Source organism: Arthrobotrys flagrans (genome assembly GCF_004000055.1).
Source record: "Arthrobotrys flagrans strain CBS H-5679 chromosome Unknown unitig_1, whole genome shotgun sequence".
Classification (NCBI taxonomy): Eukaryota; Fungi; Ascomycota; class Orbiliomycetes; order Orbiliales; family Orbiliaceae; genus Arthrobotrys; species Arthrobotrys flagrans.
This window is the reverse complement of record NW_027137556.1, coordinates 2,266,097-2,291,190: the sequence shown is the minus strand read 5'-3', so window position 1 is coordinate 2,291,190 and position 25,094 is coordinate 2,266,097. Positions and strand designations below refer to the sequence as shown.

At 48.2% G+C, this 25,094-nt stretch overlaps 8 protein-coding genes across 8 annotated transcripts; 4 read left to right on the top strand and 4 right to left on the bottom strand.

Moving 5' to 3' along the window:
- Positions 1 to 467: 467 nt before the first annotated feature.
- DFL_008693 (uncharacterized protein) lies at positions 468 to 2,136 on the bottom strand (the record flags this gene model as incomplete). The annotated part of the gene is made up of 7 exons (XM_067638460.1): positions 468 to 530; positions 694 to 707; positions 914 to 976; positions 1,055 to 1,112; positions 1,196 to 1,323; positions 1,403 to 1,513; positions 1,995 to 2,136. 7 exons carry the CDS (start codon positions 2,134 to 2,136, stop codon positions 468 to 470), a joined length of 579 nt encoding a protein of 192 aa, XP_067486346.1.
- A 5,416-nt stretch (positions 2,137 to 7,552) lies between these two features.
- DFL_008692 (uncharacterized protein) lies at positions 7,553 to 8,522 on the bottom strand (the record flags this gene model as incomplete). Its single annotated transcript, XM_067638459.1, has 4 exons — positions 7,553 to 7,585; positions 7,893 to 8,085; positions 8,241 to 8,331; positions 8,459 to 8,522. 4 exons carry the CDS (start codon positions 8,520 to 8,522, stop codon positions 7,553 to 7,555), a joined length of 381 nt encoding a protein of 126 aa, XP_067486345.1.
- A 272-nt stretch (positions 8,523 to 8,794) lies between these two features.
- On the top strand, positions 8,795 to 9,093 carry DFL_008691 (uncharacterized protein; the record flags this gene model as incomplete). The annotated part of the gene is made up of 2 exons (XM_067638458.1): positions 8,795 to 8,828; positions 8,885 to 9,093. 2 exons carry the CDS (start codon positions 8,795 to 8,797, stop codon positions 9,091 to 9,093), a joined length of 243 nt encoding a protein of 80 aa, XP_067486344.1.
- A 674-nt stretch (positions 9,094 to 9,767) lies between these two features.
- On the bottom strand, positions 9,768 to 11,200 carry DFL_008690 (uncharacterized protein; the record flags this gene model as incomplete). Its single annotated transcript, XM_067638457.1, has 3 exons — positions 9,768 to 10,525; positions 10,588 to 11,073; positions 11,146 to 11,200. 3 exons carry the CDS (start codon positions 11,198 to 11,200, stop codon positions 9,768 to 9,770), a joined length of 1,299 nt encoding a protein of 432 aa, XP_067486343.1.
- Positions 11,201 to 12,155: 955 nt separating this feature from the next.
- Positions 12,156 to 13,925, bottom strand: DFL_008689 (uncharacterized protein; the record flags this gene model as incomplete). Its single annotated transcript, XM_067638455.1, has 5 exons — positions 12,156 to 12,537; positions 12,614 to 13,220; positions 13,273 to 13,365; positions 13,422 to 13,455; positions 13,572 to 13,925. 5 exons carry the CDS (start codon positions 13,923 to 13,925, stop codon positions 12,156 to 12,158), a joined length of 1,470 nt encoding a protein of 489 aa, XP_067486342.1.
- A 1,024-nt stretch (positions 13,926 to 14,949) lies between these two features.
- DFL_008688 (uncharacterized protein) lies at positions 14,950 to 16,920 on the top strand (the record flags this gene model as incomplete). Its single annotated transcript, XM_067638454.1, has 6 exons — positions 14,950 to 15,109; positions 15,193 to 15,469; positions 15,532 to 15,757; positions 15,822 to 16,544; positions 16,612 to 16,698; positions 16,795 to 16,920. The coding sequence occupies 6 exons, from the start codon at positions 14,950 to 14,952 to the stop codon at positions 16,918 to 16,920; spliced, it is 1,599 nt and encodes a 532-aa protein (XP_067486341.1).
- A 907-nt stretch (positions 16,921 to 17,827) lies between these two features.
- On the top strand, positions 17,828 to 19,976 carry DFL_008687 (uncharacterized protein; the record flags this gene model as incomplete). Its single annotated transcript, XM_067638453.1, has 5 exons — positions 17,828 to 17,971; positions 18,064 to 18,128; positions 18,210 to 18,288; positions 18,375 to 19,741; positions 19,799 to 19,976. 5 exons carry the CDS (start codon positions 17,828 to 17,830, stop codon positions 19,974 to 19,976), a joined length of 1,833 nt encoding a protein of 610 aa, XP_067486340.1.
- A 2,242-nt stretch (positions 19,977 to 22,218) lies between these two features.
- DFL_008686 (uncharacterized protein) lies at positions 22,219 to 24,928 on the top strand (the record flags this gene model as incomplete). The annotated part of the gene is made up of 8 exons (XM_067638452.1): positions 22,219 to 22,240; positions 22,315 to 22,384; positions 22,446 to 22,517; positions 22,577 to 22,692; positions 22,763 to 22,862; positions 22,919 to 23,328; positions 23,393 to 23,808; positions 23,873 to 24,928. 8 exons carry the CDS (start codon positions 22,219 to 22,221, stop codon positions 24,926 to 24,928), a joined length of 2,262 nt encoding a protein of 753 aa, XP_067486339.1.
- Positions 24,929 to 25,094: the final 166 nt, after the last annotated feature.

Below are 25,094 nucleotides of genomic sequence, written 5' to 3'. Positions count from 1 at the left end.
CCCGCAGTTTATCGTATTCCTCCCCACTTCTTCCCTTGAGCTTTTCTCTCCAATTTTTTTTCTTATTTCGCAAATATAAAAGCCGCCGTGTACAAATGAGATTACAAGAGCGCAGGAAGTCACAGTAAGTATAAAAAAAGAGACAAATGAGAAATATTCCCGATGTGGAGGTGGATATATGGCTCGCCAGTTATTCCCGTATAAAAAAATGATGCATGCAAAAGTAGTACAGTCTGGGGATAGAAACAAAAAGGATGCCATAGAACGATACGCCGAAAGGAGAGATAACAGGTATAGAAATACAACAAGTAGAATGGAAGAAAAGGATTTCAAGAACTGGAACGGAAAAAAGAAAAGACAATTTGTTTCGAAAAAGGAAGACCGAGCACACAAAAGCAACCTTACGATGATAATGGTGACCTTAGAGCTAGCTAGCTTGGTACCGAAGCTTGAGAGGACAGTAGTCGTTACCGGCGGCCGTTTTGGAAGAAGGTGAGGCGTTCTCCCTGTTTGTCGAACCACGCAGCCAGCTAAAAGAATCAGTTCTGAACTATTGTTGAAAATTTGTCGCACCGGAAATGTAGGAGGGTCGTAACCAGGTGGGTGGTGTTTCGAAAGGGCTCTCTTAACCAAAGAAAAGAAAAAACTACAGGAAAAAAGAGTCTTTCGAAGAAAAGAAGGGAGGTAGCGTACTGTTAAAGGGCGCACTGTGTAAAATCTTAAGTCGCTAATGGTGAAGATTTATCTGTCGTCGGATTTTTCCATCGAGGGTTAATGCTGTCTTGATGTCGGATGTTTGTCGTTACCCTGTTATCCGATCCCTCGACGAGTTGAAGTGAAAATGCTGAGTGTGTGTGATGAATTAATGCGTAATGGTTGTAACATTGTAGAGTTGGCTCGATGGTCTAGTAACCGTCGGCACCGCTGACTCCATTTCCTATGTGATGGCCATAAGCGTCGGGATAACCGCCTTGGCCTTTTTCGATGAAGGTTGGATTTAGCGCTAGCCTCGACGCTGTAGTCTGATATGCTGTTTCCTAATTTGATGACGAACCTGCACCTGCTGTTGATCCGGATGGACCGTTTCTGGATTCCCCTCCCCTCGACAGAGTCTAGAGTAGTTAGTTTCTCGAACTACGTACCACTGTTGTACCTGCATCTAAAGCCGGCTATCGACAGAGGGGAGTGAACATACTTCTCTGTACTTGGCAAGATAGATCTTCAAAGCCTCCGCATAGTTCTCGAAGCCAAGAGAGGTCATTGCGAATAAAATGTCTTCTCCATTCACCGTCTTTCGTTTTTCCTGTTGACACTTCTCGGACGCTAAATGGCCAGTTCGAGTTAGTTCCCGCTACAGAGAACTACAAACTTTGTCTCAGGATAGCCCTCGGCCATGTCTTACCTTCGCTGGTGATAAACGAGATGAACTCGCTCACGCATTCCTGCATGCACTCCTTCGCTTCTTTTGCTATCTTTGCATTTTCTGGAAGTGCCGTCTTCATGATACGGGCAACTGCATGACCGTCAGATACTGTTAGCATGGGTGTATCCTTAAAAATGATGCATCAAGAGCAATCAAGGTCCCACTGAAGCTGGGGAAAAGAAATCACTCAAGCGGGGGTGCGGATTGCTGCATGATAACGCAAGACATCCGGCCAATAGGCGAGATTTCGGCGCAGAGGGGATAGCGTCGAACTAGGGTTTCTCGCGATGAAAGCCAATCATAGATCGCATCATGTACCCAAGCGGCATGATACATGAATTTGGAGACCTTGGTCGAAGCAATGCGAGTGTTTGGAAAGCTAAAAGAATAGGGATTTAAAAAAAAAGGGGGGGGAGGGGGGTAGTGTAGATAAAACCAAAAAGTAACTTGCAGATATCCCATCAGGATCTCTCTAGGGTCATTTTTTGATATCGAGATGTCTGAGCAGACACTAGCTGCATAAATTTGGATATGGCGGGAAAGGAGACCAATAGAGCCATGAGAAACTCACCATTTGCGATGGGCAACCATCGATCTTGTTCTTTTACTTCGAATTCGTACATGGCAGGTTGCTCTTGTTCTTTGTCTTCGGTTTCTGGGGATTGAACATCCTCCTCATGAGGCCCCTCAGCCTTTGACGGGGAGGCACTCATGCTTATAGACTTTTGCTAAAAACTAGGGCTTCCACGCGAAAGACACAAAAGATAGGCTTTCTCTTTCGTATTTCGCCTCACTCTATTTTCCGATCCGTGGGGATTGCCAGAAACTAGCCTAGACTAATGACGTGTCAGCAGCAATGCCTTCTGACCCCCAAAGGTAATCAATCGAGGCAACCGGCAAAAGAAAGATTCAGGTAAAGGGCAAAGCTTATCCACCCCCCTTCCGAGAAGTCTCGTGTTGGCGGTGCAGAGAAGCCCTGGGAAGACTGTCGAAGCGAAGATCACCAACAAAGCGACAGTGAACACGGGAGGATGTATGCAGGTCAATGTCGTGTAAAGTCTGGGGGTGCGTCGAAGGGTAAAGGGTGATGATGATGCGTAATATGCGTGTGAAGGCTGCAGGAGCGGATGCAAGGCTAACGTATCCTGGAAAAAGTGTGCCTTCTACGTGGGGAGGGTGCAGGAAGAAGGGAGGATGGTGATCAAAAGAGAAAGATGACTAGCAGCAATATGTGGAGAAAACTAAGGGTATTGATGTTCCCGACCCTCCCGCAGGAAGTCCACAACAACAACAATACAATAGTAATACCCTTTTTTCCTTCGAAGCATATGAAGAAAAGAGTTGAAGTTGACTCCCCAGAGTCAAGTATCAATAAATGCAAGATAAGCTGTACTTACGGCAAGGGATAAAAAATGTATGCAACGAACAGTAATTGCTGCCCGTGAGACTGTCTCTCTCACTCTAATATTGCTCGCTGAGCTGTGGGCCTATAATATTTCCCCAAGCCTATCGATTGGCCAGTATCAGTGCTGATCTAAAACAGCCAATATTGTGGCAGATGCTCAAAACGAGAGTTGAGGCCGTCCGCGCCATAACTCTGAAGGACAGTCCTGAAAGGGTGATAGAAAAAAACAAGTTCGACCCTGTAGATGGTGAATTGGCCGGGCATGATGTCCTTCCTGGCAGCCGCAGCAGACCCGTAGAGGTATGTGCCCCGGGAGTCGGATAGTGGGTATCGAAAGGAGCGACCTACACAAAAATACAGCGAGATTCCCTGTCTAGCTTCTACGTCAGAAGGTGTCAGGTAAAGTAAAGTAGGCTGATTCTATGAACAAGGTTTAAAAAATCAGCCATCAAATTGCAAGGTTAAGCTGCAGGCACTGACAATTGCGTATCTTGTTCCATCGACGAACTCAAGGAGCGAAAAATTTCTTCTCTGAGAGTATATAAATGGGGACGGACAACAAAATGTTGCATATTTTAGCGGATGTGTTTATGCAGCAAGGACCCACGTCGCCTGGCCTCGTCGCTAGGGTAGCTGGTGGTCCTGACAGGCTTCAATTATGCAGAAACAGCATGCTGCCATGCCCCAGAGGCTGGTGGGAGGTAGTTTAGAACATGCCGCAGGAGCACGCTCCAGCCGACCCAACGCAGACAGCGTGGAGGCCGTCAATGGAGGCCGTCAAGGCAGGAAGGCACCCTGCAGCAGAAACCAGAAGCAGAAGCAGCGGTATCGGACCCAAGCATTTTTGCAGGCAAAGGACATAGATGCTGTGGAAGTGTGTTGCGCAAAGACGAGGGCCGGTTTGTCTGTATATGGCTTGAGTTGCGGACAGGCTGTGTTTTCGCCTGACAGAACAGACAGACCAGTTCTCAGCCTCAAATGTCCCCCCTTGCAACACAAGCTTAATTATCTTCGAGCATTCGGGAGGGAATGACAGTTGTGTAAAACGTCGAAAAGTAACGTCATGTAACAGCAACTGCGCTGACAATTGAAGCCACCCATCCACCCATCATCCATAATTCATCATACCTAAGTATGTAAAGTATATGTATGTGTATACTTATGTATGTGGCTGCCAGCTAGCTATGTCTTTTGGCCAGCAAGTGACGACAACGGCAGCGAAAAGGTTCATGTCCAGTCCAGTCCAGTCTTGTGCTTCGGCAAGCTTAACTGTATGCATATGCAACGACAAGGGCAATGGTAAAAAAGCAGCAAGGAAAAGAAAAAAGAACAAGCTTAGGGTCGATACTAACCTTAAGTAACCCCCGGGTCAAAATAAAAATAAAAATAAAAAAATAAACCACTAGAGTGTACTTCCAAAACTAGGTCGTCGACACCTGATAGGCCCTCCAATCGATCTGCGCGTCTGAATTTGTGGCTATTGGCGGTTCTTCGATCCACCCAAGGAAATTGCTGCTTTTCGAGCTCTGAGTTTAATATGATATAACTGGTGCCCCGGTCTACTCGGAGCAGGCGACCGACCAAGGTGTTAGTGAACAACAACTAGGTTTTAGATGTACGGCCGGCTCGGGAGCTAGCTTCGTTGTTGGAACGCGGGAATGGTCGTGAATCGTGGAATGGTAGGACAAGGACAAGAAGGGGAGCACAGAGAAAAATAACTTGGATTTCTCTTTCCGGTTACCAATTCGGATTGCGAAACAAAAAAAAAGGTAGTGTGAGTGAGAGAGTGAGAGAAAACGCGAGGCACACGCGGAGTTGAAGATGGATTGGATGGATGGACAGATAGATGGATGGAATGGAAATACGAAGCTGGGGGAAGTCTTGGTGAATTGAATTGAATTGAATTGAATTGAATCCAACCCACGTACACAGGAAGATCTTGAAGAGGCAGAAAAAACGGGGGCTTGTTTGGGGGCAGCAAGCAAGCCTACTTGGGGTCAGGCACGGTACCGAGATCTTGCTTGATAGTCTGGTTCTTGTGCTCGCTCAGAAGCAGGAGCAGCTCGATCTCGATCTATTTTAGTGTTGGCAGGACTTAAGGAGCGAGAGATTGGGATTGGTCGAAAAGCTGTGAGGAAGAAGATTGGTCGAGGTTGGGCGAATAAGGTGGCGAGTTTGAGCCTTTAAATTTCAACTTACGCTTTTGCATACAAACAACCACCGAGAAAATTCTTAGAGCAGAGTTCGGGTTCTGTTCTGTTCTTGAATTAGCGGTGGCCGGGCTCGAACTCCCAGTTGACAAGACGCTCATGCTCAGGTATCAATCAGGCTCAACTGACCATGGACCCGAGACTAAATCAAGCTAAGCTCCCTCGAGATCACGTTTTTTTTTGTTTTTCATACCCAGCAGGGAGCTCAACATTGACATCACGGAAGGTGCAAGAATCGCAGTTCGGTCAGCGTACGAAAAGTCCTCTTTCGGCTGCATTCTGACGCTACGCAAAATCCATACTCAGTACTTCTTCATGGTACACCCACACTGCGTGCTATGACCGCCGTTGGAAGAGAGCTCAATCGCAAGTTTCAGGTTTACCATATGTAATATTGGCCCCTGGCTACGACACGAGCTGGAAAAACCCTCTGCAACGAAACGGATGTCGGTATGTATGTGCATGGGCACGATACATCCGGGATAATCGTTACCACCGGAAGAATCGGTGAACGGAGGACACACATGCCCTTAGACCTGTTCGTTTCTAGAAACTCAAGATTTTAAAAAACGAAAAAACAAATTTAAATAACGGACCTTTAAATGTTCCGGATAAGCATGCGAAGAGGCCATGCTTCAACAAGAAAAGGGACCCGGGGCTCATGGCCACGCGAGGGAAGCCTTGAATTTGCCGCCGAATATATTGAGTGAAAGCGGCCTCGAGCCTCGTAATATAAGAATGCGCCGGAGTGGCGAGGAAATCACATTATCACATCTGCACATGTTTGTGATGATACTATACTGATTATGCTGGTGTTACTAACATGTTTGCTGGAAGTAATTATAATTATGTCACATCATGGGCAAACACTTCAAGAGATATCACTTTTGTCTGAGGTACGGAAGAAGAGACTGCTATTCCCTTCCGGAGGGAGGCGCACAATGTAGCTATAAGTTATGGATGCCAATGTAAACGTACTAACCTACTACCTGCGTACGGACCGTTCTCACTACATCCGCTGCATACGATGAACCCTCGTGCATAATCGGAGAAGGCCTAGGATTCTACACGGCCTCAACGGACAAGAGGTTGAAATAAGGTATCTTCCCACTATTGCCCAATGCGTCATCGATTCCGCGACCATCATGCTCCTCTAAAGAGGGAATTCCCCCCCAGGCCGGCCATCCCGCCAATATCGAATATCAAATCAGATCTCTCCAACAGCCCAAAGGGTTGAGACACAAGTCGAATTAAAAAAACCGGGGCAAACAAGCCCGCCCAAGAAAAAAAAAAAAAAAAAAAAGGAATGTTGGAAATGTCTCGAGGTCAAGAAGGGAGGGGAAATGTGGAAACTACTGTCATCCAATACCCGTCTATTCGGGACCAAGTCCCAAGTGACTCTTCCTGGACGGGAGCCGACAGGTTGCGGTGGAATTCGAGGGTGGGAAAGGTTTTGCCAAGTGCAAGCTGAGTGGTCGCCTTGATGAGTTGGCAAACCCCCATCAACCTATCACCATACCTTCGGGACAGCTGTCTTCTACCCATATTCTGACTATCGAATGAAGGGTTGGGGGTTCATGTATTTGCGCGCATATCCCGGTTGGCGTGCCGTGGACAAGTCATTCAGTATCATGCGACAGTCGACCTCTCCACAGCCTTGGAGTTTAGTTTTCTTCCCCCCGAAGTAAAGTAAACGTAGGATTTAAGCATACACGTACATGATTTGTATGCAGACGGCAGAGCGACGCAGCAGGAGATGGACTCATCTAGAAAGAAAAGCAGTGAGCTGTTAACATTTTTTCTCTCTGCCGTTAATTCGGATGCTCTCGTGACCTAGACCCTGTCACGGCAGTAGTCTGATGAGCTTTCCTGTGAATTTACGTCATATCAAACTACACCATCACCAACAAAAGTGTGATGAGATGTCCCATTCCCCATGGTTGACGTACCCCCCAAACAATATGCCTAATGGTTAAGGCGGATATTTCCGAAATACCCACCTTACATACATCCCTACATACTTACATACCTTTTGCAAACTGTCCTTTGCTTTTCCTTCCCCGACCAATGACCTACGAGCTGAATCGGCTGGCTGCCGTCTTTCTTGTTTCTGTCGCCAATCGAAAATCTTAAACAAGCAATAAGCTTAATGTTTGGCATTGCAGCTTTGGCGATTTCTTTGATATGACAGGACCCGCTGTATACGCAGCAGCGTGGGAGGCCTCAAAACCTCTTCAGGCCGTAGCGTGGGGATTCCGATGTCGCCATCTCCGATTTCTAATACACCACACTGCCTTACTTCGTAGATTAGGCCATGGGGGTTCTATTCGACATATTCTCGTAAGTTCTAATAGTTGTCCAGGTGATCTACTATTTGCAGTAGTCTCGAGACCGCAATGCGTAGATAGACCTCGGCTTACCGGGCTAACTTGCATATTACAATAAACGAAGATCGAAGAAAATTTGGGGGTGGTTTATCATTTCTCGCAAAAAATATCTTAATTCGAATTAAGTTTATTGTTGGACGACCTGTACATTATTCTTTGTCTATAGACAGAGTATAATTAGCGTTATATCCTTTTAATCCAGCCGTACTCCTTTCTTTTACAACATCAACAAACACACAGTGTAGGCACTCGGACTACACCGAATCTCATATCTACCGTAGAGGACATTGAGAGTTTTCTGGGACGATGAATCCGCCTTAGAGCAGCTTTCAGAGTAATTAAAACATCTTAGATGCTTTATAGGACGTCTGAAATTTAAACCCGATCCCCAAAACTCTTCAAACCCCCATATAGTAAGGTATAAGAGAGAGAGAGAGACCGAGAGAAGGCAATATAGAAATACATACCTTCCAAGCATCCATTTCATCCTGAACCCTCTTATATTCCTTAACCAATCCATCAAGAACCTTCTTCAATCCTTCAGCATTCGTCTCCAACGAAGGACGAACATCTCCAACGGTCCTCTCCACCAAAACGCCGTTGATCATTCGGAAGCATTTCCTATCTGCTGGTACCGGTGTAAGAGATTCCAAAACGAGCCTATAAAACATCCCCCCAAGAAATAATTCGTAAGTATACGCCGTATTATCCAACCGAAAAAACAAAAATTCGTAGAACTTCTGAAAAGTAGTGCATAGGTAGTCCAGTTCCAAGATGTGTACGTGTGAAGTAGTAGTAAAAGTATTATTTCGTACTTATGCTCCTCAGCATCCGTCTCGACATCACCGATTTTCTGCGCGAGCTGCTGTAACGTAGACTTGTAGTTCGAATAGGTGTTTTGGAGCTCTATACCACCAACAAAGCGTTAGCTAGTTTAGCAATCGAAGCTTTCCCCCACACATGTATATATCCATCCACCAGCTTCCCAGCTAGTTAGGATAGAACATGATAGATAGAGCGTTTCTCAACGTACCAGCTTGTTTTCTTTGCTGTGCGGCCTGCGCACTCGATGGTTGCGACGCCGACGCCGACGACATCGTGTATGGTGGGGTGTTTTCGTTTGGTGGGATATCGAAAGAAGGTTGTTAATCTCGTGAACGAGAAATTGTTGGAAAGATAGCGAGAGAGGTAAGAAAGCTTGTGACTTTTTTGTGTTATTAAGCCGCCCGCCGCAAATACTCCATGCAAAAGTCCCGAAAACATCAGTCCACTTTCTCCAGAAAAACCTCCCCCCAGTTCCCATACGTCTTCTTCCTCACGAACACCGTCAAGTTTTCATGGCTTCAGCTGACAACCTCCAACGTCCAAAATGCATTCTCATTTAATCCCCCATAAGCACCCAGGTTAGTCCTCCCTGCACCCCCAATTTACTACCACCGTTCTAACAAACTCCGAACAGGCTGCCTGGACGTAATGCTCGCCCTCGAAGAATGCCATTCCAAAGGCTTCATCCATAAAGCCACAGGCCAATGTAACGATATCAAACGTCGGGTCAATGCTTGTTTCTCCGAAGAACGGAAAGCGATGACGAAGGCACACCGGGATATTGCGATGGAGAAGCGGAAGAAGATGGAGGCGTCGTGGAAGGAGATTGAGGTTAACACATGATGATATATTATCTCTCTGTTTGATAGCCCCGGTATGCCTGGGGGGAAACGTCGGAAGAAGTCGGCATGGGTTGGAAGCAATTGTGGGATATGGCCTCATGGTGTTATGGATTCGATGGACATATCAAGTCACCCTGGGGGCCACAAGACTGCTGGGGGCATGAGATTGGAGAAACCGGGTGAGCGGATTCGGAGGACGACGGACTTGTATATACTACTCCCCACCACGAATATAACTGTACCATACTATGATACCCAATGTGCTACCTCAATTACGGTATCCGGCTATCGGATAATCCCTTTTTGTTACGATTATCGGTACTAGGTTCTGCGAGGCACGCATTTTCTGTGTATAAATCTAGTAGCCACCAGCCACCATGAAGCGTAAACGGTACTAAAAATTACAAAAGTAATAAAAAGAAATAAAAAATAAAAAAAGCAGGGTGTTATCCAATCGCCCATCAAGCCAAGTAAGCCAAAGAAATGCATCAAATCATGGGGTACTCCTTTGCAGAAACGTCCAGCATAAAATAACGGCGGCGACATAAAAACAATCGCCCAAATTTTAACTTTATTTACCGTAAAGAAATTCGACAACTAAAAAGCCATGCAAGAGTGAAAAAGAGAGAAGGAAGAAAAGAAAGAGAGAAGTAAGAATGCAACCGAGGCTAGCCTTTAGTTGTTGAGGAAATTGCTCTTCTGGAAACTTTCAATGCTGATGTCGCCTGGCTTGGTGGTGGTCATGGTTTGTGTTCGGCTGTTGATATCAGCCACATTCTTCATGCTAGCCGCTGTCATGGTAGCGGTCCTGCTGGCAGAGCCGTCCGTAATCTGCTTAACAACTTGTCCGCTTCTTACGAGTGGTTCGAGATATGGTTCTGGAAGATATCCGATCCTAGCGTCCTTGGTCCTGCACTTCCACCATTGGGAAGCATTGCCCAAGGGGTCCAACTTGGAGAGAACGGCCACCAAGTCTCCCTTCTTAACCTCGAGCTCAACGGCTGGGTTCTCTGGAGTGAAATCGTAGAGGACCTTGCAGAAGTCCAACTTTTTCATTGGATCCGCAAGATCCAAGGACTGACCGCCAGCTGCGGCATTCATAGCCTCTTGTCGTCTCCTGTCTTCTTCCTCTTGCTTCGAGGCCAAAGCACGGATAAGCTTGCCCATGAGATATGGCAAGCCGAAGACCGCCACCAAGAAGATGACGAATGGCTTTTTCGATGGAGCACGCGGTCCCCGGCCTGGTGCACCCTTTCCACCGCTGGCGAAATTAGCGAACGCATCTGGAGTCAATTCTCCTGCGCTCGCTGGGAGCGGTCCTCCGGTGAGTTTCGCCCAGCCGGTCTTGACCCATCTGATGATTGCAAAGATGCCAAGGATTTGTCCGAGCGTTGTCCTCAGATTTCCGAATTGCTCTGCTACAGAGACCATAGCTAAAAACCCATATTGTTAACACAAATGGTTGTTATCAAAGTTTATATCATGAAATACTTACCAAAGAAAGACGAGTGCGTCGCCATGAAGGTGCTTTCGAGCATCTGTGCAAAACTGCCAAACGCTCCAACAATGCTCTCAATCATCTGGAACGTAGCAGCAGTGCTATTTTCCATACCCCTCATCAAACTGTTCGGGTCGTTCGGGTCAGGTCCCATGCCGCCGTAGCCACCCATACCGTAGCCTCCATAGCCTCCCATGCCGTAACCCCCGTAGCCTCCATATCCACCGCCAAATCTCGAATACGGTGAACTATAAGAGCTATAGCCTCCATAGCCGCCACCCATTCCGTACCCAGTACCCATTCCGTATCCGGTTCCCATCCGACTCTGATATCCACCATATCCGGTCGTGGTCGCACCTAATCTATTAACAGCCGTCGATGTTAAAGCGGCAGGTCTGGCGGGAATAGCGGGGGCCGAGGCCGCTGTGGCCGTGGCGCCGGCTCCGGAGGTAGAAGCCATGAGGGCGGCTGTAGAAGGAGCGGCTAATCGAACACGTTAGCATTTCCAGTTGTTATTTGATATGGGTTAAATATTTTATATATAAAAAAACATACGGGTAGGGGTAACGCCAGCCAATTCCCAAGGTTTCGGGGGCGAGACACCGGACATTAGGGACTACAGACGTAAAAGTGTGGAAAGTCGGGTAGACGACTGGAGCGGTAGCTTTTCTCGTCGTCCAAAAATCGAACAATGGGCGTCGCGTGGGATTCGGGAGCAGCCGGTCGAAAGGACTTTTGCGACGGTCGGAACGTGGTGGGAGGATTTCAGTGTTATCGAGGTACCAAAACAAACCAGCCTCAATTTCCAGCCACCAACTTTTCTCGGTAACTTGTGCTTTGGGAAAGTGATGATTGCGGGAGTTCGTGTCAACGCAGAGGATTAATAGACTTTTGGTAATGAACGGCAGAGTCGGACGATGCTGAACAGATAATACAATCTTGGATAACAGACAGGACAAAAAAAGCCGTTGAAGGTTGATGTCGATGGTGGTGATGGGAAGGGAGGTTTGGAAAAGGGTTGGAATGGGATGGGCGAGTGGCAGTGTTTGTTTCGCCTCCCTCCTATTAGTTGCTCTGTTCGGACTTGTTAACGTTCTCGGGTCTTGTGAATGCCTCGGCTTATCCGACCTCCATTTGACCCCACATACACATTCAGCTAGATTTTTCCAACTGGAAACGCCGAAGAACCTTCTTTTGAAAGTTTTTGGTCCAGGCACTAATGTAATTTTAGCCGAAACTTACAATAGAAGGTGTATTTGTCGTTTTGGAGGGAAAAGAATTGGCCCGACTGGGTATATAGTACTTGGTATCGGTGAATATACGATGACGAGATACAGGTCCGTAGGGGTCCAGGAGAATTTATGGCACCCTTTATATTCAATTGGGCCACCAAGGATAGTTTATCCGAGAGGAGGCTATTCCAAAAGGACCAACCCTAACACTGAATGCGTAGTCGCGTCGCTTTGTGGATTTAGTAGTACCTACTTAGCGAGTATCGACTTGAGTATTTAAGTGCACGGTACTAGCTACTTCCGTAAACAGATTATTCGAAAAGTTGTTAAGAACTATTCATCGACAGATGCTTCGATATAAATCGGGGTCTGGGACTGAGATGGTTCGGTCTCTTCTTCTTGTTGCCGTAGAGCCTCCTGTTCTTTCCACCACCATTCCATTCCATCATCCACACCCGTAACATCATTACCATCTTCCTCCCCATGATTGAGGAGTAGCCCGATGTCGATGGTATTTTCCATCAGCTCGCGTCCCCTGTCGATCTCATCGTCGGCCATTCCAAAATCATCCATTATCAGTCGAGTCCCGAGCTCTGGGATGAGAATACTCTGGATGTAGGACCCGGCTCCACCACGGATGGTCGTGATATCCTTGGCTGCGCTCAGTTCCTTCAAAGCCGACATTATTAACTTGTTATTGCTAATCGCATCGCCCCTGGAATAAGAAAAACAAAATCCCGTTAGCAGAGCCCCCGATATATACTTTCAATGTATGATTCCGTGAGACTCACATTATTTCACTACCACGAGGGCCGTAGTAGCCAGGGAATGTCTTTTCCCAATTTCCATCATCAAACATTGCCTCGACCCTGCTTTTATCCTTGAGCTTCATCTTGTTGAATTTTTCAGAAAGATCTCTGAAATGACTCTTTGTCTTGCGAGCCATGATATCAGACAGGTACGGGAAGTGCTTTTTACATCGTTCCTCTAGAGTTTCCCAGTCGATTTCTGGAATATCCAATTCGCTGACCTTCTTGTGCACCTTCGCCAACTTGTGTGATTTGTGGAACTTTCGCCTGAGATCGATTTTATATTTCTTTTCCAGATCGGGGAGATACGATTCGTAGAGTTGCTTTGATACCTCCTCATTGCACATGGGGCATCGGTACTCCTTGGGACCTGGTTTCGCCTTCTTTTGCTTTGGTGATTTCGACGCTTCGGTTTCCTTCGGTGCAGAATCAGAGTCACTAGATCTGCGCTTTCTCTTCTTACTGGAAGCTGAAGACAGTGAATTGTCTGAATCCGAACCGGGGTCGGAATTGGGCTCTTCTCTATCAAACCTGTCATCCAAGAGTGATATAAACTTCGGATCCAAGGTCAGGCCGTTTCTTTTAAGAACTTGTGGCGAGTTAGCTAGACACCGCTTCAGAATCGATATGATGAAACCTACGGCCGCTATATCTTTCTCGTATTGCCCCTATGCTCTTCTGGGGGCTTGGCTTGGGGCTCTCCTTCTCGATTTTCACTGGATCGTACTTTTCGACTATAATAAAGTGTTAGCTGCTTAATTATTCCCAAACTAAGGTTTGTTATACGTACGGTGCCTCTTCAGTGCTTCGGCAGAGGGGGGATCCTTAGAGCACTTTTTTTAGTCTCTGCAGCAGCTTCGCGCTCTGTCTTCTTCCTCTCAAGGTACTGTGAAGTCTCCCGCTGTTGCCGCGTAGCAAACCTGCCCCTCTTTCCACGTACGTCTGTTCCTCTGGATACCTTCTCTTCCTTCTCTTCTTCTTCTACTTCTTCAATTTCATAGCCGTCTTTAGGTGATGCCTGGCTGGTAGGTTTAGATTCCGATGTGGAAGAGGCTGTGACCTCGGATCCCAGCTTAGCAGGCTTAGAAACTTTCTCTGGGCTGATGAGATTTATCACTTCATTGGGTCGGTCTTCTTCGGACCGGTCTTCCTCATCGCTATCTTCAATGTCATCCAGCAATCGAAATATCTTGGGCCGCTCTTTTCTGGGTGTGTTCGAGATAACAGGTGATTTGAACGGCTTGTTAACGTTGGTCCGGCCGTTACTCGGACGGTTGGGTCCTCCCGAGTACATTGGCCTGAAGGGCGTCGAGGGCCTCTAGACAGGAACGTGTGGATGGGCTGAAGGGTTTGCTTTGGCAATGAAAGGTCGGTGGGTTCTTTGATAGGTGGGTCGGTCCAAAGGACTACCGCGAAGGGACCAATTAAAGCTGTCCCATAGGGGCTTGGGCAGGCGAAGGCTCCGAGACCAGGGTAGATGCTGAGAGGTATCGGTGGGGAGGGTTGTTTTTTTTTGGGGGGTTTCCAGTGTTGCGTGAGGTTCTGTCATTCTCAAGCGGTCAATGGTAGCCAGGTGGGAGACGCGTTGCCTGGAAGCTTGTGGGGAAGACGTGTTTGTGGGGGTGACTAAAGTTAACCTGCATCCCTGTCCGAGCCAGGGTTCACTTCACCAAGCAAATATTGCGCACAGTTTCCCAGAGCATTAATAAACTTGAATGCTTCTTGAGATTTTTTTGCCCATGACTTGCGACTAAACTGATCGATTGCAAATATCGATCGGTCCGATTGTCAACGTGCGGAAGCCGGGAGGGCTTTGGTGCAACCGATCATATTGTGCAGCCAGAACCTCGGCTCCCCTCGAGAGAAGTCTCGGTACAGCCTACAGAGTTCGAAATGAGATACGTCTCACAGCCTCGGTGTTGATATTGCAAATCTAGTGTTACATTACGTTGCATCTGCGTATCCGGAATTTGTTGGAGGGCCGGAAGTTCGAGGTCAGGTTTCTTAATTTAAGAAGCCATAACGACATAAAGTTCCGTCCGAATCGTCACCAACCCCTGTCCAGATCGGCTCGCTAGCTTCCGCCTGCATTATTTCAGCATTGTGTCATGTCAGCCCGTCAGACCAGACCGGGCCCTCCAGCCATAAATTCCCAGCTATCCCTATCACAATCCGTAGATAATATTATGTAAACGAGGGATGCTTAACCCGGAAGGAAATCATCCATCCTTCTCCATTCTTACCTCCCCGTTCGCCAACTCCGAATCATAACGGCAGTTACGAATCCGAGCGAATCTAAACCCTTCGATCCTCCAAAGATGTTCTCGCGAGCATCTCGCGTTGTTGTAGCCTCTGTTGCAGGATTGATCTGTACTACATACTTTCTCCTACCGGGACATGCGTCGGTATTAGGACCTGGAGGCCAACAGCCGTTTGTGCTGACGGAACCTCAAGCTGCGAGGAGGGTTGCTGTTATTGGTATATTTCGATTGACTTCTCCTTAATTCGAATAACGCGTGCGTGAATAAGTAACCAACGAATTGATTGCAATAAACCACCAGGTGCCGGAGCAGCGGGTTCGTCAGCAGCGTACTTTCTACAGGAGTACGCCGAAAAACATGATTTTAGGGTCAACATTACGATTTACGAAAGTAATAATTATATCGGTGGAAGGACGACTACGGTTCTTGCGTACGATGACCCGGAAGAACCCGTTGAGCTGGGAGGGTCGATTTTTGTTCAAGTGAATAAGAATATGTTTGATGCTGCAAAGTTGTTTGATCTACCGATTGCGGATTACGATACTGGGAGTACGGATGGGGCGGATGAGCTCGGAGTGTGAGTTCTCTGCGTCATTTACTGTTTAGAAAATGGATACTGACTACGGTGGAATGGTATAGATGGGATGGAACGAAGTTTGTGATAACCATTAGCGGCGGAGGGTGGTGGGAGACTATCAAGCTGGTATGGAAATACGGGCTGTCGCCACTTAGGACACGGAATCTAGTCAAGCAGACGGTTGGGAATTTCCTCAAGATGTATGAGGCACCGGTGTTTCCGTGGAAGTCACTCTCTACGATTGCTTACGAACTGGATCTTTTACCCGCTACTACGAGTACTGGGTTTGTATGTTATTCTCTTGCTGGCTTATATTTGAAAGATTCGAGATGCTAATGCAAATCTATCCTAGGACTTCCTGAAAGCGAATAATATCAACCCACCGTTTACGACGGAATTGATTCAAGCGTCGACTAGAGTCAACTATGCTTCCAACCTTGGACATATCCATGGCCTCGAAACAATGGTTGCAATGTCTACCGACGGCGCCATGGCAATTACCGGAGGAAACTGGCGTATCTTCGACAAAATGGTTCAAACTTCAAAGGCCGGTGTGCACCTGGAAACCCGAGTTACAAACATCGAAAGGGTTCAAGACAAACACACATGGACGGTTAACGCACTGAAAAAGCTGGACGGCTCTGAGTCTCAATCCTTCAAAGACGAATACGACGAAGTCATCATTGCAACACCATGGCAATTCAGTAACATCACATCCAAATCCATCCCACCCCCCGAAGAAATCAAATACGTAAACTTGCATGTCACATTATTCGCATCTCCATACCGACTTTCTCCGAAATATTTCAATTCTGATAAGGATCTCGTTCCGGATATGATTCTTACGACGACTCCGGAAGGGTACGATCCGCATTATCGTTCGGTCGGACCGGCGAAGTTTTGGAGTGTGAATATCTTGAGGACTTTGGAGAGGAAGTTGGAGAGTGGGGTGAAGAGGAGGGAATATTTGTATAAGGTCTTTTCGCCGGAGCCTTGGAGCGATGAGCAGATTTATGAAATGATGGGGCTGCCCAAGGATACTAAGAATGCTCTGTCTTGGTCGCATAGGAAACTCGTATGTTTCTCTTCCCCAAGACATCTTCCAATCGGTGCACGAAATACTAACCGAGAGGATACTGTAGTGGCAAGCATATCCCGCCGAAGAGCCCAGGTCCGTATTCCAGGAAGCACAGCTTGACTTTGGAGTTTGGTACACAGCCGGTATGGAGGTAAGTGCCCAAAACAAAAAAAAAAAAGAGAGAGAGAGAGAAAGGAAATTGCCACGTTGTAAGTTTACGATGCTAACATGCTAGTCTGGAAAAAAGGCCTTTATTAGCTGCATGGAGACGATGAGTTTGTCAGGCAAGAACGTTGCGGCGAACATTGTGGAGGGGTGGGTTTCTGCACATCGTAGCCAGGAGGTACCAGGACAGCACGACGAGCCAATATAGCATGATGACTTGTGAACGCTGTCGGACCTCATTGCATCGTTTATGCATGATAGACATTGTGGTGCATGCATCGTACCTACCGGTATACCTAGAAACCGCATGCCGAATGCGATGGAGATTTCAGATCACATTTTATTTCACTATATCAATCCAACATTACACGTATTTATTAGTCTTCTAAATTCCGGCCTCACATGTATCACCTTTCACGTCGCATTTAGAAACCAGCCATCGTCAATTCGATAACAATGCTTTGAAGCCCAATCAATCGATTGATCGGCTGCGTTCGGTCCGCCAGGCTAGGAATTTGGGCTGGCGGTTCCCAGCCAAACCAGCTGGCCAACGTGGGGCAATTCACACCCGGCGTCGTCATTAAAATCAAGCTTGCCAGCTCTGTTCAATCAGCTGCTCGCGAACAGATCCCAAACAAGCAACGTCTTGTAGTATCCTGTCCTGGCCGGACAATACCGATTGTTAAACAAACCACCAAAGTCGGTGGTGCCTTGTTGTCTGTCATGCGCTGATGCTTCATCCTTCCCTACAAAACCACCCGCAGCTATGATATATCTGAGCCCCTCTTGAATCCTTCGCACGGTGTAGACGGGTCCGTGTCCTTGTTAAACCTCCATCCATACTTTATACTCTCCTTTAGAATAAGCATCCTCGCGATTTCAGTTGTTTTGGACTCCTTTTCGTTTGGTCGAAACCCCGCCCTTATCTTTTGTTGTCAACATTTCCATCCTCCAAGCCCAGAACGTTTGGACTCGGCTTGTTCGTCCTCTCCCCATATCGATCCACGGTTTAGTTAAGCTCCATCTGCATTGTCTCGACAGCTCGAAACCACTCACATCCTTCCAACGAACGCCCTTCTCCTTCTCGAATCCCTATTTCCGAATAGTCATACACGATGAGCAGGGCCGTATTCCACGGATCGTCTCCCGCTCCACCGGTGCCGTCCAAGGAAATCGCGCGGCGAGCTACGGATTATGAATACAGCTCACAAATATCTCTATCAACATGGCTCCGAACCGCATCTACACTTCTACGGGAGGTTTGTTGTTCTCCTTCTTCTTCTCCATCGGCTCGGGGATTACAATATCGGTTTTTGACTCTCTCTCTCTCTCTCTCCTCTTTTTCTACTAGGCGGACACCTACTTCAAAGAAGGTAACGAAGAGCAAGCTTTCTTACTATATATGCGACATATGGAGTACGTATATTTGGTATCCGCGAAATCTACCCTCGGACACGAGGGTTCCGAACTCTGACAAGGTGCTAATTCCCCGGACAGCCTGATAGTTACGCATCTACCGTCCCACCCGCAAGCCCGAGAACCTCGATATGAGAAAATGTTGGTGGATATGAATACGGTACATCCGAGTCTTTCTAATACCACCCCCGCAACAACAGCTTTAGGGGCTGACTGTTCGGATTTGCTGGCTTTTTTTTTTTATAGAAATGCCCAGCGATAGCAGAGCGAATGGGGGAACTTAAAGGGAATATCAATGCCAGATACGAAGCCTACCAGCGGGAGCGACAACGGCAACTACAAAGGGAACAGGAAGAACAAGCTCTGCTACGACAACAACGGCGGAGTCGGGGATCATCGATATCTTCGAATAGTTCCACGTCGGCGTACGGACAATTCGGACACGCGGTTGACGGCAGAGGTTCCTACTTTTCGGACACACAGAGTAGTAGAGGGCGACCGGGAGAACTGGAGAGGATGGGAAGGAGGCTTAGCATACAGACTTCGCATAGCTCGAGCACACCGCCAAGCTTACACCCGGCTTTCACACCGAAAGAACACTTTGAAGAACATGGATGGAATTATGAGCCCGCTGTTCCGACACCGACGGAGTCAGTCGGGAGTAGAAGAATTTCGTGGAAGAAACAGGAGGAGGAGTTTGATTTGCAGAAGAGGTTGCAGGAACTACAGCTGCGGACCCAAACGCCGGTACCGCTAGCCCTGCAGCCCGGGCAGTCGAAACGAGAGGAGAAGGAGAAAGAAAAGGAGAAGGACAAAGGAGGTTTGGGAACCTTGAAGGCTTTGGAGGCCAAAGTAACACCACGGCCGGTGTCGATGCCGTACCCGCTATTGGATACCAAGGCCCGTACGGAGTACCCCGTGGTTCCGAAGCGAGTGCCGTATCCTGGAATCCAGACCCGAATGCCGAATATCGACGATTTTGCAAACCCTTCAAAGCTCGAACAGTACCGACATTCGATTGACCGCCAGCCAACCCTTCCTCCGAAGATCAAGGATGATTTCGATCCCAATTACACCGCTCCGAGAGCACCGATGGGTCCTCCTCCCCGGCCGATGAAAGACAGAATGCCGCCTACGCCTTCCGTGACTACTTCGTTCCCGCACAGGCCCGGTCCTACGGCGGAGTCACCGGAGAAACCGAAACGGAAACATACGTTCGAATGCGTGGCGTACACCGAACGAGGAGATCCATTGCGAACGATATTCATTCCGAAGGATTTAAGATCAGAGTTCCTCGCGATTGCCGATCGAAATACAAGGAGAAATCTCGAAACTTGCGGTATACTCGCCGGATTTCTTAGGGATAATGCCCTTTTCGTCAACAGGCTCGTTATACCACAACAGGAGTCGACCTCGGATACTTGTAATATGACGGATGAGGCGGCTTTGTTTGATTATATCGATCGAGAGGACTTGATGGTTCTGGGATGGATCCATACGCATCCGACGCAGACATGCTTCATGAGCTCTGTGGACTTGCATACACATTATGGGTTCCAAATGATGTTACCGGAGTGCATTGCGATTGTTTGCGCTCCGAACCATGAGCCATCGTAAGTATCCTATATTGTATATGTTGTTTGGTGAAAACATGCTAACCTTTGTGACAGATATGGTGTTTTCCGATTGACCGACCCTGGAGGACTCAAGACGATCAAGAATTGCACGGACAAGGGATTGTTCCATCCCCATTCTAGCCCTGATGTCTATACGGATGCTATCCGGCCGGGCCACGTTTGCGAGGTCGACAAGTTGAGGTTTAAGATACACGACCTTCGGATCCAGTAGACGGTCGCGGCCGGATAATACATACGTCGAGATGGGACTCGTATTGAGGACGGACCCTTTCTACGCCCTTATTTTCTAGATCTTTTCCGTATGTTTTGTTTTTGGAGGATACGTTCTATTTTTTCATTGTCATGCTCTATTACGTTTTCGCGCCCTCTGAGCTTTAATCGTAGCACCCCTTTCATATTTACATACTACTATTTTCATTTTTTTCATTGCGGGGGCGTTTTCCGGAGCGAATCAACATGGCTACGTGTAGGGAGGTTTTCTTTTCCGTTTCCTATCGTTGCTTAATTACCTGCACGACTGTTGGTCATTTTTTTAGCCGGCCGGTTACTTTTGATTCATCTTTTTCATTTTCATTTTCACTGCTGCTGTTTATTCTTCTGCGAAGTTACCATTCGAACAAAACATATGTATTGGTTTTTCTATATTTTATTTGTCCGATAGCAGCGGTTGTTAACGGTCTCCATCCTGTTGTATGCATTGAGGGGTTAAAACGGTGGAGATGTTTTACGGAACGTTAAACCTTTGAGCTTTGGTCAAAGATCAATACGGAAGGCTAAAAATAACAAGAAACGTGCCGTGCATACGAGTCCCCTTCTGTTAGCGCCGGATAGCGCTCTTACCTAGCGTATCTCGTCGGTACAAGGAAGTACTTCAGCGATTATAGGTGATATTCGGATACGGAGCATTTTAGAGGTGGTGCACTGACCGGGTGGCCTGGATTTCGGGAATATTTAGACGTAACGTTGGCGGCACATGCAGGCGCACAACAGGACCTCCCGTCGCAGTTCCCGGCTGGATTTCTGCTGTGTTCCTCTGCCTGACAGGGGGGGCGGTGGCCGGGTCTAGAATTCGGTCGCCACTGCTCTGCTCCCACCGTAACATAGGCCACCTGACTTTGCTCGACGCTACATGTCGTCCGTGAGGTTAGACTGGGACATGTAATGACTTCGAGCAGAGTAGTCTCACGGGACTGGCTTTTGCCATTTGAATTCTATTTTTTTTTGAGATTCTCTGCACCGTACTGGCAGTCAGTCAGTCGGTCTCTGCCCTGTCTTGGCAGGCCCCCGTTAATCGTTAACTACCCACCTAGCTAACCAAACTGATTGATCTCTTCCTGTCTTCTGCCTTCTCTTCTCTTCTCTTCCCTTCCCTTCCTCCCTTCAACGCTCGCCCGTTCCACCCCGTTCCCTTTCGCCTCTCTTCCTTTGGCTTCCGCTCTTCCTTGTCATCGTCGACTGGTTGTCCACGCGTGCGCCTTGGCTGCTTGCTTGCCTGTTTTGCGTCTGCCTCGTTCTGTCGTGGGTTGAAAGCACCGTCTTGGCTTATCGAGCTACCGGCGGTACGCGGTTTACTCGCATACCCAGCAGCTAGCCTCTCGACAAGCTTCGTTCGATCCGTGTCCCTGAAAAATACTTTCAGCTAAAACGTCAACCTTTCAAGGATTTCCTCTCGCATCGAAAGAATATCCTTTTAAAACTCGAACGAAAACCCCTCCTCTGACTATTCTCTCGCAATATTGAGTAGTAGCGTGGCGCCCGCTTCCGGAAAAATTTCAGCAGCTGAAAGGAACTTTGCTGTCTCCCCAAAACTGCAAAATTTTTTCAACATCATTTTGGTGAAGTGTTCTTCTGCTGCTCGACCAGAAAAGCCTAGCTTGAACCATCCCACCATTTGGCGATACCACGATTATCCAAAAGTCTCGGTCCAGACCTCGACAAAACTCTTGCTCTCGATTCTCAGCTCCCCGGCTCTCAGCTCCCTCTCGTCTCCTCATCTGGAATACAAAAAAATTATCCTTTTTGCTTTGGAAGGCAACCAAGGGTTCTTTTTTTTTATTTTTAATTTTCTTCCGTCCGTCACGGTTGAGATAGAGTGTGGCATTGCTACTTTTTTTTTTTTAATCTGACCGGCCGACCCACACATTCCGTGCATAAACGACAGGAGTAATCAATCAAACGGACTCGAGCCTCAGAGTATCGAATCGGAGTGCCCTGCAGTTCCAATTGCTTACCGACCCTCGTCTTTGATCACTCGCCTCTGCTGCTCAACTACCAGGCCTTACGTAGCTGTGGTTCTTGGGTAGTTCGGTACTACTTCGCTCCACCCACCGCCTCTTTCTTCGACTCTACCATCTCTCTACTCTTCCTTTGATCGAATACATCCAGAGCTTCTGAGCCAGACCAAGACAGACAACAACCATCTTGCACGCGTGCTATCGTTTCAACGTATAACCATGTCCTTGACACAATTTGCCTGTTAGTTCCGGTTGCTTCCTATTCCGCTTGTTGGTTCCCGCTCAAGCTAACCGCCGTACGTTATCGATCTACAGACCGTACCCAAAAAACAATTGGGCTCACGGAAGGTTTCCCCGAGTACGAAGCGTTATCCGGTTTCAGCAGGTATGGAATATCTTCCAACTGACGCGAATTTTTTGAATTAGCTGACATGGATCATATTTAGACCCGAGGGTACTCTTCGATGTTGTACATACTCTCCCGACGGTCGATACTTTGCTTACGCTTCTGCTGAAAAGTCCGTTGACTGCTTCTCGTCTGATTGATATGGCTTTGTTCTGACTCGATATTTTATAGTGTTACCCTCATTGATGCGAATACCGGTTTGGTACATCTGGCTCTTCCTACGCCATCCGTACACGAACTAGAATTCTCCCCCAGAGGAAGTTTTATCACTACATGGGAACGGCCTAGTATGTCGCCTGTAAGATATAATAGCCTCCTCGAAGAATACATCTCGCTAACCGTGAATCTGGGGATTAGGTAAACTCGAGGATGGAAACGCCGCTAAGAATCTGAAGGTTTGGCGGACGGAAAACGGTGAATTGGCCGTTTCTTTCGTTCAGAAGGCTGTATCCGCTTCGTATGACCGCACGTCTCGCATCTGCTCGGTTTTCCGAATACTGACGACTGCAATAGGAGCATCCAGTACACCTACGACGAGAAGTACTGCGCGCGAGCCACCACGAACGAGATTGCCTTCTACGAAACCGCCAACATGAACACGGTTTGGGAACACTTGCGGGTGGAAGGAGTTACCGAATTCCAGCTCTCCCCGGGAGAAAACTACCACGTCGCCATTTTCGTCCCCGAGAAAGGAGGTCGTCCTGCCAAAGCAGCCGTCTACGCGGTTCCCAACTTCTCGGCGCCGTTGATGCAGAAGTCGTTCTTCAAGGCGGATAAGATTCAGTTCAATTGGAACAATGCGGGTACCGCTGTATTGTTCCTCAGTCAGACCGAAGTCGACAAGACCGGCAAGAACTACTACGGGGAAACGAATTTGTATCTGATGAACGTGACGGCGAATGTCGATGCCAGGGTTACTCTAGGTACTATTCCCTGGGTGGATACGAGGTTCGCTTTACCTTTGGGATGCTAACGTGGATGGTACAGATAAGGAGGGCCCTATTTCCGACTTTACTTGGTCCCCTAGCTCCCAGGAATTCGTTGTCGTTTACGGATACATGCCGGCGAAAACCACGTTCTTCGATGCGAAAGCAAATCCGGTCACCAGCCTCCCACTCGCTCCTCGAAACACCGTCCTATTCAACCCCCAGGGTCGGCTGCTGCTCGTTGCTGGATTCGGTAACTTGCAGGGACAGATGGATATCTACGACCGGATCAATGGCATGCGCAAAGTTGCTACCTTCGAGGCTAGCAATGCTACCGTTTGTCGTTGGAGTCCCGATGGGAAGCATATTTTGACGGCTACGACGAGTCCGCGATTGAGAGTCGATAACGGTGTGAAGGTTTGGTATGCAACATCGGGTGATCTAATGTACACCGAGGAAATGACGGAGCTCTACGATGTGAGTTACGGGTGGATGGTATTGCCATCGTGAATTACAGCAGGGTGCTAACTTGGAGTGATAGGTTCGGTGGAGACCGCAAGATGCAAGCAAATTCCCAATCGGTGCTACTTTACCACCCCCGCCGGCCCCGCACAGTTCGGCCGTCGGTCACAAATCTGCGACTCCGGCGAAACCAGCGGGTGCGTATCGCCCGCCGCACGCACGTGGATCAGCAACCCCGCTTCATTTTAAGCGCGAAGACGAAGGTGGGGTCGCTCACGTCGCCGGAAGCAGCGTATTGTTTGGCAACGGAGCCTCCGAAAGCGCCAATGGCTTTGGAAAACCTCGTAAACGCGAGGTACCCGGTGCCACACCTGCGGCGGTTCCAGGTGCAGCACCCGGTGGAGGAGTCAGCTTGGAAGGATCCGGAGCCGGCAAGGACGGCGAGGGGCTCAGCAAAAGCGCTCTTAAGAACAAAAAGAAACGCGAGGCTGCTAAGAAGGCCAAGGAGGCACAGGCCGCGGAGGCTGCTGCGAACGGAGAGAGCGGACAAGGCGAATCTTCGACTAACGGACAAACGCTTGCACCCGGCAATGCCCCCAACAAGGGTGGTCGACGGGATCATAGCAGAACCCGCAGCCGAAGCAGAGGACCGCCCCGTCAGGGGGGCCCCGGCGGGAATGGACACCACCGGGAGGGATCTGGATCGCTCGGACAGGCGCTTAAGGAGCACCATCCCAGACATCGATCTCCCGCCCCTGCCGGTGGCCACCCTCAACGCCAACGATCTCAACGTAAGAAGAAAGAAGACGGCGGAAACCAAGACGGAGGAGAGCCAACCAATTCGGCCGCTCCGGTTGGCCCCGCCGGAAACGGGGGGCCACAGCATCCGCGACTCCGTCTGCCGGTTCCACCGCCACCTGAGGTTGAGATTACCAGCCCGATGACACCGGTCACACCGGGCGGCGGAACACCCGAAGAGAAGAAACAACGAAGCTTGCTCAAGAAACTTCGAGCTATCGAGGACCTTAAGATGAGGTTCGCTGGCGGTGAAAAGTTGGAGGATACCCAAATCAAAAAGATCAATACTGAAGAGTCAGTTCGCAAGGAACTGCAAGGGCTTGGATGGCAAGGATGAATTATCTCTATGAGTTGGTCAAAAAACGGCTTAACCCTCGCCTCACATCGCCACTTGCTCTTAACACACACTCTCCATTCATTCATTCGCTCAATTTTTTTGGTCTGCCTAGGTATGATTAGGATTCAATATCTTTCGGGGACTCTCGTGGGACCTTCTCTCTCTC